The 13,753-nt window shown below is 42.0% G+C and overlaps 1 protein-coding gene across 3 annotated transcripts in view; it reads right to left on the bottom strand.

Annotated features, from left to right (window-relative positions):
- LOC137541570 (corticotropin-releasing factor receptor 1) overlaps positions 1-13,753 on the bottom strand; it is a 366,548-nt gene that overhangs the window by 127,465 nt on the left and 225,330 nt on the right. For all 3 annotated transcript variants that reach the window (XM_068262939.1, XM_068262940.1, XM_068262941.1), the window contains 2 exons: positions 13,173-13,254; positions 12,265-12,384 (listed from right to left, as the gene is read on the bottom strand). In XM_068262939.1, the coding sequence (XP_068119040.1) occupies positions 12,265-12,384; positions 13,173-13,254 (202 nt within the window). The remainder of the gene's footprint in view (positions 1-12,264; positions 12,385-13,172; positions 13,255-13,753) is intronic.

Here is a 13,753-nt window from a genome sequence, read left to right as displayed (position 1 = left end):
ATATCAGCTAGGAGCAAGCTACAAGAGCCTATCTAAGCTTTCCTCATCTCTGCAGCAGGTTCCTCTCCCTTCTCTCACTACTGCAGCATCACCAAGTGAGATAATGGCCGACGCAGCTGCCTTATAAAAGGGAGGGGCGGCTCCAGGAGGGAGTGCAGCCTGATTGGCTGTCATGTGTCTGCTGACTGTGATGTAGAGGGTCAAAGTTTAGCCCAATGACGTAGTATAGGGGCGGGTCGAATTCGCCATAACGCGAAATGTTCGCGCGAATAAGTTCGCGGCCAAACCGTTCGGGACAACTCTAAATGACGAGAGGGCACAGGAAACCTTACTGAAAAAAGGGCACTGCCACAGGTGCCTATTATAAAAGCTGTGATTTGGGGGAAAGAAGGGAAATTTGGGTGCAAGGTGGCGCCCACAAATGTACCTCCTTTGCTGTAAATTGTGGCTTTGTGGTGGTAACTTTCTTTGCCTCGGCTCTGTGGCACGGGTGTGTGTGTGTACGTTAAGGTTTAGGCAATGGGGGAGTTAGGGTTAGGTGCCACTGGGGGAGGGTTAGGCACCACGGGGGAGAGGTTTTGGGTTAGGTGCTGGGGGGTTGGGGTTAAGCACCACCAGGGGGGTTTGGCAAACCCAGCGTGGGTTAGGGAAAGGCATCAGTAGAGAAGGGTTCTGTGTGAGTGTAGAGTTAGGTTTACCCATAGTAATATATTGGTAAAGATTACCAAAATTTTACTATCGGAATCCAGCAGTAGAATACCACTAATTTGAGCAAAATTGTACTAGTTGCATTCCCCGGCGCCTTTTTTTCCATGTGCCTTTTTTCTTGTATGCGCTGAAGCACCCATTTATACCTATCCTTTAATGTTTTAAAGTGAACATCCACTTTAGTTAGTTTCAAAAGTGCCGGGTGCCAATTCTGCTTCTTGTTATTGAAAGCATGTCTGAGATATTTGCTCCCTAGAAATTCCTATCTTGCTGCACAATTAATTACCTGCACAGGAGAGGACCTTCTGTTACTCACACTGACCAATGGACCTATCAATTGCTTAGCAAGAGGCTTTGACATGCCATCTGAAAGACTCTGTTAGGATTAATATGGAATGGATACATTAGTCTGTAAAGCGTAACTGTCAGGCATAAAATCAAAAATCAATTCTTTATTTTTATCTGGTAAACAAGTAATAAGGATGCTAACCAGGTAATCCAAAAGTTAAAAATCTTACTTTCCTTCTCCATAAAAGATCATTCCCCAGTTTCCCTGGCTCCTATTTGGTATATCTGCCGCACAAAGGAAGTCGCAGGGCATGCTGGGTTGTCTTTTTTTCTTTTTTTACTTTCCCCTCAGACATAACTAATGCAGCCTGATTGGCTGAAACCTCTTTCCCTCCTGTTTTCCCCTCCCACACCTCTGTTCCTCTCTGGTTGGCAAATCCAATATTTCTCACATTGAGATGATGCACTTTCTACTACAAGGGTGGGAGTGTCTGAAGACTGGGAGGAGGCCTGGCAAGGATACACAGACAGAGTAAGGGAGGAAATGATGTCAGGTTTGGCTTCAAGATGGACAGAGTCAAAATGGAAAATCCTAAGAAGAATTTTATCTTTTTATACTATAGAAAAATCACTAAAATCAAAATGTGGACAGTGCAATACATATGTTACGTAAGTAGAGCAAGTATTTATCTACTTTATATATGTGGGTTTTTTTCTGACATAGTATGGCTGAAAGGTCCTCTTTAAAGGATAAGGGATTATATACTGCATACATCCTCCTTTACCTGACCTGTTTGCTTGTGAAAATAAGAGAGCATAACCTCACCTGAATTATCCTACCGATCTCCTTCGCCTAGCCCAGCTGTCGGCATTCACTATCCATTATGGAAAAAAAGATAATAATAATCTGAATTCTCCTGCCACTAGAGGTCTCATGTAATATCGACAGACGAAGGCAGTCAATGGAGATCGCGGCCCATATGCAATTAACTTTTTCACCTGAGTTTTCTCCTAGGTCAGTGATAGGCAAACTTGGCTCTTCAGCTTTTAAGGAACTACAAATCCCACAATGCACTGCAGGAGGCTGACAGCCACAATCATGATTCATAAAGGCAAATGCATGTGACTTGTAGGTTCCTTAACAGCTGGAGAGCCAAGTTTGCCTATCACTGTCCTAGGTGATTTTTTCACAACATGTAAATAAAATGCCTTTTAACCACTTAAGGACTAGGGGTGGTTTGCCTGATCTGTGCTGCGTGGACTCTCCAGCCTGCAGCACAGATCAGGATTATGCCAGGGCGATCAGACTTACCCCCTTTTTTCCCCACTAGGGGGATGGGGAGGTCTGATCGCCGCCGGCTTGCTGAGCTTTGTGTGGGGGGCTCTTCAAAGCCCCCCTCCGCAGCGTTTTCAGCCCTCCGTCCCTCTCCCTCCCTCTCACTTCCCCTCTGAGCATTGTAGGATAGGCTTCAGCCTATCATATGCCGGCGATCCCCGGCCAATCAGAGGCCGGGGATCGCCGATCTGCCTTACGTCGCTGCTGCGAGGCAGTGCCGTATGATGTAAACAGCGGGGATTTCTTCCCCGTGTGTTTACATTTTCCCGGCGAGCCGCGATCGGCGGCTCTCTGGCTGTTCACGGAGCCACCCTCCGTGAACTGACATGGAAAGGCCGCTCGAATATAAGTCCACGTTTGCTTGTATTAACCCCACAACACTCTGCCTTACCAATCTCCATCGTCTGACCCTGCTGTAGGGACTTTATACTCCACTATGGGGAAAAAAATAAAGAAATCTAAACCCTCCTGCCACTAGAGGTCTCAAGTAATATCAATAGACAGTTATAGTGAATGGAGATTATGCCTGCTTGTATTAATCCCATACCACTGTGCTTTCTGGTCAACTGGAAAATTCAGACTTTTTTTTAAATCTTTTTTCAAAACACAGGGTTTAAATAGCCAGCAAAGACCAGAAAAATCGCTAGGATCCTTCAATAATTATGTCTGGTCTATTTGCTTTAGAGACACTCAGGCCAGTAAGCTCACATATCCTTTAATGCCATTTAATCCGTGAATCCGAAACCAAAACATGGATCACATGTCAATGTAAGTCTAATTACCAACAGCAAATTAATTTACGCTCTGACAGTTCACTGCAGATCATGAAATTCAGTACACATATATTTATGCGGACTAGCAATTCCCCACTCACCTGTGTGAAGTCTAATTTACCAATCTACTGGTGAAGTGATTCACTCATTACCATGAAATATGAATAACATTTCTCGTAAGTCATCATGGCTTTCTTTTTCATAATGTAAATGGGAAATACTCTGTACATAATGTCAAGTGTAAAAAAGAATGAAAGAAGCCCATTTGTGTAATGCATAATGCATAGGTGTCATGGCTGAATCATAGATAGAATATTGGTTCCAAGCAGTATAAGAAGACAGAACAAGTTGGTTAAGCTGTGCCTTGCTGTAACATATTACGTTATTGTTGGATGAGTTGCCTAGGGCTAACCTAACGAGGCTTTTATTTCTAATTGAAAGACTCTACTATAGTTGAGCAATGTCTTCTTGCTATATTGGTCCATGACCATTGTTGTAAGTACCTATTTTTGAAAACTCAATAAAAATATTGAAACAGAATATTGGTTCCAGCTGAAAAATGTTACAAACCACTGTGCTCTATTATCTCATCATCTACTCTTCTGTCCATTAAAGCACTGATCTGCAGAATGTGGCGTATCAGTCAATGATCGTAAATGCCTCTACAAATTTTAGTGCCATTGGCTAAGTGCCCGACCCTGCGTGACAGATCTTCAAAGCGAAATATATGCCGGCTGGAAGAGTGGCGTTAATAAAGAAAGGAATAGGATTATAATTGGTGCTGAAAAAAATGGGCTAGTCCAACTCTAGTGTCTTCAGTGCACTTTAATGAGAAACAGACTTAGGAAGTACAAATGATGCTGTGAAATATCCAGTGATAGTCTGTCACTATTATCTCTGTAAAGTAGATGAAAAAACGCACACCTAGTCAAAGTAGTCAGCGGATGTGCCAGGCCACTCGATCACCAAATGAGTCAATCCAATGCAAAAGATAAGGCCAGCTAAGGCCAGCACCATCCATTGCTCTTTTATATATTTATTTTAACAGGCTGTCATAATATAACACGATGTTTCGAAGCGGCGTCATGCTCCTTTATAAAGTTATGGCAGTCTAAATCCATGAAACATCACACACATTTATATAGTACACCTCTAATTTAAAGCGGAATATAACCCTGCATTTCAACTTTGCTCTAAAACATTATTTACAGCATATTATATGCAAAAAGCATTTTTTTTTACTAGACCAGCATTGGAAGGGTTAAACACAGAGGTTTTAAGTTCCGTGCAGACGTTCAGATAGTTACATTCTATTTAGTTAGATGTATCTATTGATAAACAGTTACACACTCTTTGGCTGTCCTCCAAGCTTCTTCTCAGTGAGAGAGATGAGTCACAATAAACACTTAAAAGATACATATTTGTAAACAAAAAGTATCTAACTGAAGTTCGGATGCGTCTGCAGAAATCTCTAGGGACTTTAAAGCCCTGTGTAACCCTTCCAATGCTGGTCTAGTAAAAAAAAAATGCTGGTTGCATATAATATACTGTAAATAATGTTTTAGAGCAAAGTTGAAATGCAGGGTTATATTCCGCTTTAATGAATCAATCAATGGCTGCAATCCTAATAGCCAATCCTCTTCCGCTGTGACCAAGCGAACCTGATGGGGAACTGTTTGAAGACAAAAGCAACTAATGAAAACCCAGCGCTCACCTTTCAAATGTTAACTGTTCTCTGCAGAAGTCCCATAATGGCCGGAGTCAGAGCACGCCCACAACCTGACAATGGACCCACCCATCAGGTCAACGTGGCGTGTGCTTCGCCTTCGTTCAGGGAATGCGTGGGTATTGTTTACTTCTGCATTACCCCCGCTGATGTCAGTACGGAGACGGCTTTACACAGGTCTCTCCGTTCCTCATCTGGTCCGTTGTTCCTCCATTAGTGCCTTTCTAAGACGTGCCTTATTTGTTCCCCAGCTATTGTTCTTTCCTTTAGTTCCACCACAACTTGTATTCCCTTTTAGTGGTGTTCCATTAGCACCGTCTCCTCGCTATTGTGCAGTGTTCCCCATTAGTGTCCCTGCTATTGTATTTTCTTATGGCGCTACTCCATTAGTTGTGCCTTCTGTTAAGCATTGTTTCCCTTTAGCATTCCTACTGTTTTCTCTTTAAAGAGGAACTCCAGTGAAAATAATGTAATAAAAAAAGTGCTTCATTTTTACTATAATTATGTATACATGATTTAGTCAGTGTTTTCTCATTGTAAAATCTTTCCTCTCCCAGATTCACATTCTGACATGTATTACATGGTGACATTGTTACTGTGGGCAGATTATGTAGCTGTTTCTAGCTGTTCTGGCTTTAACAGACAGCTATAAACAGCCATTTCCTGTCTGTGAACATTGTTACATTGTGGCAATTTGCCCAGAGTACCGTACGGTACCAGAGCCTCTAGTGGGAGGGGTTTCAGCACAAAATCAGTCATACAGCGCCCCCTGATGGTCTGTTTGTGAAAATCATTATATTTCTCATGTAAAAGTGGGTATCAGCTACTGATTGGGATAAAGTTCAATTCTTGGTCGGAGTTTCTCTTTAAAGTGCTTTGTTATTGGTGCACATCTCTACTATGCAGTGCCCCCCTTTAGATTCTCCACAATTGTGTTCCCCTTATAGTGCTGATTCATTACTAACACTTCATTATCCAGCAGTTTTCCACTATAGGGCCCCAAGCATTGTGCTCCCTTTATACTGATGCTCACGTAGTGCCCACTGCTACAGACTAATCTCCTAGTGCTCACGTTATGTGTCCCCTGTTATTCTGCTTTCTCATAGTGTCCTCTTACAAAGTTCCCCTGTAATGTTCTCAGCTAATATGCTCCCTCTCATCTCTGTAAAGCTGCCAGTGCAGCTGTGCCATAGTTACCTGTACACGCCGGCACTGCCTTAAGGTTTAGATTCTCCTGCATGCGATCTGTTCTTTGTCTCTCCATACCAGCATGAAGTTTAGGAGTGGGATAGAGTAGATGCAGGAGAATTAAAAGATTAGACAGTAATGGCATAAATAAAATAAAGAAAGACAGTAATGGCACAGATCACAGAAGTTCAGCCACTCTTCTGCCAGCTCTGGGACAGGGAGGGAGAAGATGCTTTCTTAAACAACCTTCCCAAGGGTAGAGGATCTGTGAGATGAGAAGGCACGTGTTTAGTGGTAATACAGTGGGATGCGAAAGTTTGGGCAACCTGGTTAATCGTCATGGTTTTCCTGTATAAATCTTTGGTTGTTACGATAAAAAAATGTCATTTAAATATATCATATAGGAGACACACACAGCGATATTTGAGAAGTGAAATGAAGTTTATTGGATTTACAGAAAGTGTGCAATAATTGTTTTTAAAAAAATTAGGCAGGTGCATAAATTTGGGCACCACAGAAAAGAAATGAAATCGATATTTCTTAGATCCTCCTTTTGCAGAAATTACAGCCTCTAAATGCTTCCTGTAGGTTCCAATGAGAGTCTAGATTCTGGTTGAAGGTATTTTGGACCATTCCTCTTTACAAAACATCTCTATTTCATTCAGGTTTGATGGCTTCCAAGTATAGACAGCTCTCTTTAACTCACAGCACACATTTTCAATTATATTCAGGTCTGGGGACTGAGATGGACATTCCAGAACGTTGTACTTGTTCCTCTGCATGAATGCCGTAGTGGATTTTAAGCAGTGTTTAGGGTCGTTGTCTTGTTGAAAGATGCAGTCCTGGCGGAGCTTCAGCTTTGTCATTGATTCCTGGACATTGGTCTGCAGAGTCTGCTGATACTGAGTGGAGTCCATGCATCTCTAAACTTTGACAAGATTCCCAGTCCCTGCACTGGCCAAACAGCCCCACAGCATGATGGAACAACCACCATATTTTACTGTAAGTAGCAGGTGTTTTTCTTGGAATGCTGTGTTGTTTTTCCTCCATGCATAACGCCTCTTGTTATGCCCAATTAACTAAATTTTAATTTCATCAGTCCACAGCACCTTATTCCAAAATGAAGCCTGCTTGTCCAAACGTACTTTAGCATACCTCAAGTGGCTCTGTTTGTGCAGTGGGTGGAGAAACGGCTTCCTCTGCAACACTCTCACATACAGCATCTCCTTCACCCATTAGGGCAGCCCCCTCCTTCAACATCTTCAACAAGGCCCTCAAAACTCACCTTTACACTCTGGCCTACCACCCCTCACAAGTGCTCTAAACCCACAGCTGAACTCTGGTCCCCTACCTTTCATGTCCCTACCTCTCCCTCTAGATTGTAAGCCTTTGGGCAGGGTCCTCCTCCTTTTGTGTCCTACCTGATCATGCACCTCCATTACTGTGCACCCATGCTATGCATCTGAGTGAACTGAACTTGCCTAATCTCCATGTTCCCATCCAGTGACTGACTAAGCATTACCTTGTACTCATACTGTGCTGTGTGATCTGGTTTTTCTTGTATTCGTGTATTGTCATATTGCTGTATGTCACCCCTAAATATTGTCTGTAACCTAAAGTAATGTCTAGCGCTACGTAATATGTTGGTGCTTTATAAATACAATAAATAAATAAATAAGTGCGCCTAATGCTTGAATGATGCACAGTGACGCCATCTGCAGCAAAATTATGTTGTAGGCCTTTGGTGCTGGTCTGTGGGTTGACTCTGACTGTTCTCACCATTCGTGGCTTCAGTCTAGCCAAGATTTTTCTTGGTCTGCTACTTTGAGCCTTAACTTGAACTGAGCCTGTGGTCTTCCATTTCCTCAATATGTTCTTAACTGTGGAAATAGACAGCTGAAATCTCTAAGACAGCTTTCTGTATCCTTTCCCTAAACCATGATGGTGAACAATCTTTGTCTTCAGGTCATTTGAGAGTTGTTTTGAGACCCCTATGTTGCTACTCTTCAGAGGAAATTTAAAGAGGAAGGAAACGTACTATTGACCACCTTAAATACTCTTTCTCATAATTAAATTCACCTGTGTATGCAGGTCAGGGGTCACTGAGCTTACCAAGCCAATTTGTGTTCCAATAATTAGTTCTAAAGGTTTTGAAATAAATAAAATGAATTTATGCACCTGCCTAATTTTATTTAAACAATTATTGTGCACTTTCTGTAAATCCAATACACTTCATTTCACTTCTCAGATATCACTGAGTATGTGTCCTATATGATATATTTAACTGACATTTTTTATCATAACAACCAGATTTATACAGGAAAATCATGACGATTAACAAGGTTACTGTAAGGAACATGGAGGAAGCAGCTGCAGGTAGTCTGGTGTCCTCCGCAGCTGCCTCCATTCCGCTGCCCAGTGTGTCTGTAGGGAACATGGAGGAAGCAGCTGCGGGTAGTCTGGCATCCTCCGCAGCTGCCTCCATTCCGTTGTCCACTGTGTCACCCGTGCCTCCGGCGTCTAGCACGCCGAGGACGAGTTTGTCTGCTGCGCATAGGGTTGTTGTGACGTGTGCACGCGCGCACCGTCACGGACTTTACGCGGCGAGGAGGCGGCTCAGCTAACCTACGGGTCGGCTGACGTCACGCCATGCGTACTGCAAGGTGTCCTCGGGCTCTTAAGCCCGGAGGATTCAGTCTTTCTTTGTCTGCTGTTGCGAATGCTACGTGTTAGCACTCAGACCCTTAGATAGATCCGGTGTGCTTTGATCCGGGAGGAAACCAGGAATTTCACACAGACTAGGATTTATTATTGTTATTTGATATATTGCTTGATATTTGTGTATGACTCTGGCTCTCTTCTGACTTCCCAGCATGCCAGCATTATAGGTGATTCTGCAGATCACCTTATAATCAGGTATATATCTGCATTATAGATGATGCTACAGATCACCTAATAATCAGATTCTGCCACAGATCGTTATAGTTACCCAAACTTTCACATACCACTGTATTTGACTCGACTCTCTCCTTTATTCCTCTAATTCACTCCCTAACCAGCTCCTATCATCTCCAAATTAAAAACATATCTCGCATCCGACCTTTTCTCACTCAGTCAGGACACAACTAAAATGGTAATACATGCTCCTATGTTATCTCATCCGGATAACATAACTTTGTGTCCTACCAACTAACAGACTGGCACATCTCCAATCTGTACTGAACTCAGCTGCTTGTCTCATTCATCTTTCTTCTCCATCTTCCTCTGCTGCCCCTCTCTGTCAAACTCTTCATTGGCTACCAATTACCAGAGGATCTAGTTCAAATTCTTAACCCTAACCTACAAAGCTCTCCACAATCTCTCTCCCCGTACATCTCCTCACTAGTTTTTTGGGTTTTACCAACCCAACCACAATCTCAGATCTGCACATTTTGTCCTCCTCTAGAATCACCTCCTCACATTAACGTATACAAGATTTCACACATGATTCACCACTCTTCTGGAATGCCCGTCCACAACACATCCGTCACTCTCCAAACTTTGTAACCTTTAAACGCTCTCACAGAACTCACTTTTTCCAACAAGCAGACACTCTACCTTAGGCCACTTTCCCTTTGTCCTAAGGCCAAGTTGCACTCCTACTAGTTATCCTTAAACACACTGCCTCTAGGTATGTTTATTGTATACTACCCCACCGCTTTTCCCCCCTTTATTCCTTTAGATTGTAAGCTTGCAAGGGCAGGGCAAGGCTCCGCCCTCCACGCCGCTTTTGTGTCTAGAAGTTCATTATACATTCATAATTCATCACTGTAATTACCAATTCTGTATTTTGTCTCCAATTCTGTATTTTGGTGTATGCCATTTGTTTGTATTATTATGCACCTATGTTCATTTCTTACTGTGTACAGCACTACGGAATATGTTGGCGCTTTATAAATCAGTAAGAAGAATAATGATTTGCAGAGTAACTGAGCTCATATAAAGTAAAGACAATCGAATAAGTAAGTGTTTAGAAAGAGGAAAAAAATGTATACATTTATATAGATGCAACTATATAATAAATATAAACTGCAGCATTAAAGGGAACCTTAACTGTAAAAAAAAAAAGTTTTACTTACCTGGGGCATCTACCAGCCCCCTGCCGCCATCCTGTGCCCTCGCAGTCACTCATGGCTCCTCTGGTCCTCCGCTGCCAGCTAGTTTAGTTTGGAGTCTGGGACTCGGCCACTCGACTCGGACTGGGAGTCGGCCGGCCGCCATGCGTACGTTTTTACGCATCCCTGCTCGTGCAGGAAGCTATTGCAGACATCAACAAGTACATTTTTACGCGTTACGATGATGTTCACTATGCCCAATATAAGAGTGCTTCAATGAAGCTGATCTACTTTTTGGGTCAGAGTACCATTGGTACGCTGAGTTTGAAAAAAAAGATATATATGGTTTTTAGGAGACTTTCACATTGACAACTCTTCTGACAAACTGATGCCTTTCCTACTACTGAAATATTAACAGAGTTATCACAGCATTGTCATTTTTTGCCATAGTGCCCCTTTAAAGGCAATTGGAAGTGAAAAAAAGTTATGATATAATGATTTGTATGTGTAGTACAGTACAGCTAAGAAACAGAACATTATTAGCACAGATACTGTATGTGTCTCATATTGTTTCCAGTACTGGATGAGTTAAGAAACTTCAATTGTTATCTTTGCAAAAGAGTTTCTCTGAGCTCTCCGACCCAACTATCCCTGTTTTCTAAAGCACTTATCTCAACCTGTCCCTCGCTGTTTGTTAAAGGTTTTACTGCAGAGCTAATGACTCTTTGAACTTTCCTGCTCTGCAAGGCCCCATTTACACTTAATCAGTTGCTCTCATTTACAAATGAAAGGACAACTGATTGTCAAAGTAATGTCCATGTTTTCCTATGGCAGCTTTCACACTTAACATGTTTTAACTGAAATCCTTTTCACAATGCACTGCTATGGAGAAGAAAAAAAAGTGTCCTAACTAATTAAGTGTAATCAGGGCCTAAAGTGCAAGTATTACAGAATGATGCATGTTATAAAAAAAAAAAAGCTATATAACTGAAAATACAAATATGAAACTCTTTTATTTGCTACTAATGTTCTATGAATTATCCATTCTACACATACAATTCATTATATCATAAGTTTTTTTCGCATCAGTAAGTATCACTTTAAAGTGGACCCAAATTAAAAAGACAAGATTTTAGAAATAAAATCTATTTTCTAACTAGTAATAATAAATAACAGCCTTTTTTCAGCTGCATGATGACAAATATAAAATATTTTACCTTTATTGGAGGAACCCCTCCCTTCCTTTCATATTGCCGGGACAGAATCCAGCAGACTGGTGGAGGAGATAAAAAACAAAACACAGGCTACTACTGATGATGTCACAGGGGGGGGGGTGATCTCAGCTTGAGTGAGATTTCACATATATGACACCCCTGTGAGGGAGGGTAGCTGATGACAAACACACTCATGATCTAAAACCTCCTACTAAGCTCAGAAGTAATGGCTGCCACCTGTATAACCCTAGTTATGAAAAGAGAAGGGTGAAAAGCATGCACTGAAATGCTCATAGGCTTGAAGGAGTGTTTATTTATCTTTGTATGTGTCAGAGTGGTGCAACTAAATATTTTGAATTAAAAAAATGTTTGGTTTGGGTCCGCTTTAAAGACGATGCACACATTTGAGTAACTAACGACTGATATATTTATAATGGAATTCAGTCAGGCTCAAGACTCTTTGTTGACTGGAGTAAGATAAATATTTGTGTAGAAAACTATCTAGGTATTTTTTTTTTACATCATGAGAATTGAAAAACGTTAGTTGTTGATATTGATTAAAGACGTACCAAAACAAATGAAAAGTAGTCTATAGGAAACTGCCTAATTTTTTTCTTTGGACATAACTTGGATAAATGAGAACCCTCAAAAACAAATCATATAAACTTTCCTATCAACCATGCCTTGCAAAAAATAAATGTTTGAACAGAGAGATGCTTACATTAGGTGCAGTAAATAAGTAGTACATAATTTGACTTAAAACATTAGCATTCTGAATACTAAATAAATATGCTGGTTTTCTCTATGTACTGGTCAATATAAAAATCATTTGAAGTGTTATTTAATATGGAGGTCTCAAAATCATCGAGTTGCTATTGGCTTTTTTCTTTTTAACAACTTTACTCTTTGCCCTAAGATGATGTATGTAGCATCTTACCGGTTGTGTTATACTGGACACCTTGAAAGTATTCTGGACATGGTCGGGCCACCAACTGTCCTGCTGGAGTGCGAGGCCAGCATGTCCCAATCATATCAATGGAGACATTACAGGCAAGACCTGCAAAGGAACCAAAATGTCGGTCAGTAATGGGACGTGATGTTGACTAACTCGAAATCAATGGGCCTTACAGTCAACAATGGTGCCAGTAACAGCCAGTACAGTCTCTCTCAGCTGCCACCTAATACTAATATTTCACAAGGCTACGTAGCTACAGTTCTTGTGACTGGGGGGTGGGGGTGGGGGGGGGGGGGATTAGGAAGGATTACCTAATACTGTTAAAATGAAAGTACCTGGTTACCCAATACTACTATCTAGGGACAAACCTGGCTACCTAATGCTATTATTTTCTGGACCCATATTACTACCCAATACTGCTACCTAGGGGCTTACATGGGTATTTTTTTCATCGGAAAAGGGGGGGGGGGGAGCACATAGCTACATTATTCTTGTATATGGAAGCACTACTATAGGGATTGAGATGCGTGCTATGGAAAACTGCAGTATACCCTCCATAATCGCTATGGCATGCGGTTTGGATGGCAAGCCCATTGTCTAAATAGGCAGCGTTTCCCCATCTGACCCGCAAGTGGGGAAACTCTACATATTCAGAGTTAGTGGAAACGGGCTCCAATTCTATTCTTATTTATTGCTGTATAAATAAGAATAGTAATAACAGCATACAGTGGGCAGTCCCAATAACCGTACTCTGCCCCGAAGGCAGAAACTGAACATAAGCTGTGTCTCTCTTGCGAAAAGTACATATGGAGAGCAGTGACAATTCTGCGTTTCTTGCCACCATAGTTGGGAATCACTGTTATGTAGAGTCTGTACAACGTGTTACTCACCTGTGATGTTTGAACCAGTCTGGAGACTTTCGCATTGGTCCTGCAGAGAGGTTAGAGCCAGGCTGACACCCGCTGTGATGACCTTTAAGAAAAGAAAGAAAAGAGCCTGTGATTACGCCTGACAGCTCAGAGCACTATGTTAGGTCTGTAAGACTCGGGATTCCACAGCTGAAGAAATATTCATAAAACTGCAGAAATTGCAGCCTTTGTCTTTGAAGTATAATGTCAGCTGTGGCCAAAAAGTGAAGTTTTAGATTGGAGTGGGCAGAGATGGGTTAAATTATCTACAGATTTTGTATCTCTGAGGGCCCGTTCTCACCTGAGCGGGAATCGCGCGATTCCCGCTCACGGCAAACCGCTAGCGGTTCTGCAAGAACCGCTACACAATGTAGCGAGTGGCAGTGTTCTCACTGCCGCGGTTGCGGTTAGCGATAACTGCAACCGCGCTGCATGCAGCGGTTTGCCGGCGATGAGCGTTCCGCGATTAGCGATCGTGATTAGCGTGCACAGCACGCTAATTGCGATCGCTCCAAAACCGCCGCAGTGTCCAGTGATTTTTTCCGCGCTAATCGCGGGAAAAA

This window comes from Hyperolius riggenbachi, chromosome 12 (genome assembly GCF_040937935.1).
Source record: "Hyperolius riggenbachi isolate aHypRig1 chromosome 12, aHypRig1.pri, whole genome shotgun sequence".
Taxonomy (NCBI): domain Eukaryota; kingdom Metazoa; phylum Chordata; class Amphibia; order Anura; family Hyperoliidae; genus Hyperolius; species Hyperolius riggenbachi.
Note: the sequence above shows the minus strand (reverse complement) of the source record. Positions and strands in the feature narration are given on the sequence as shown.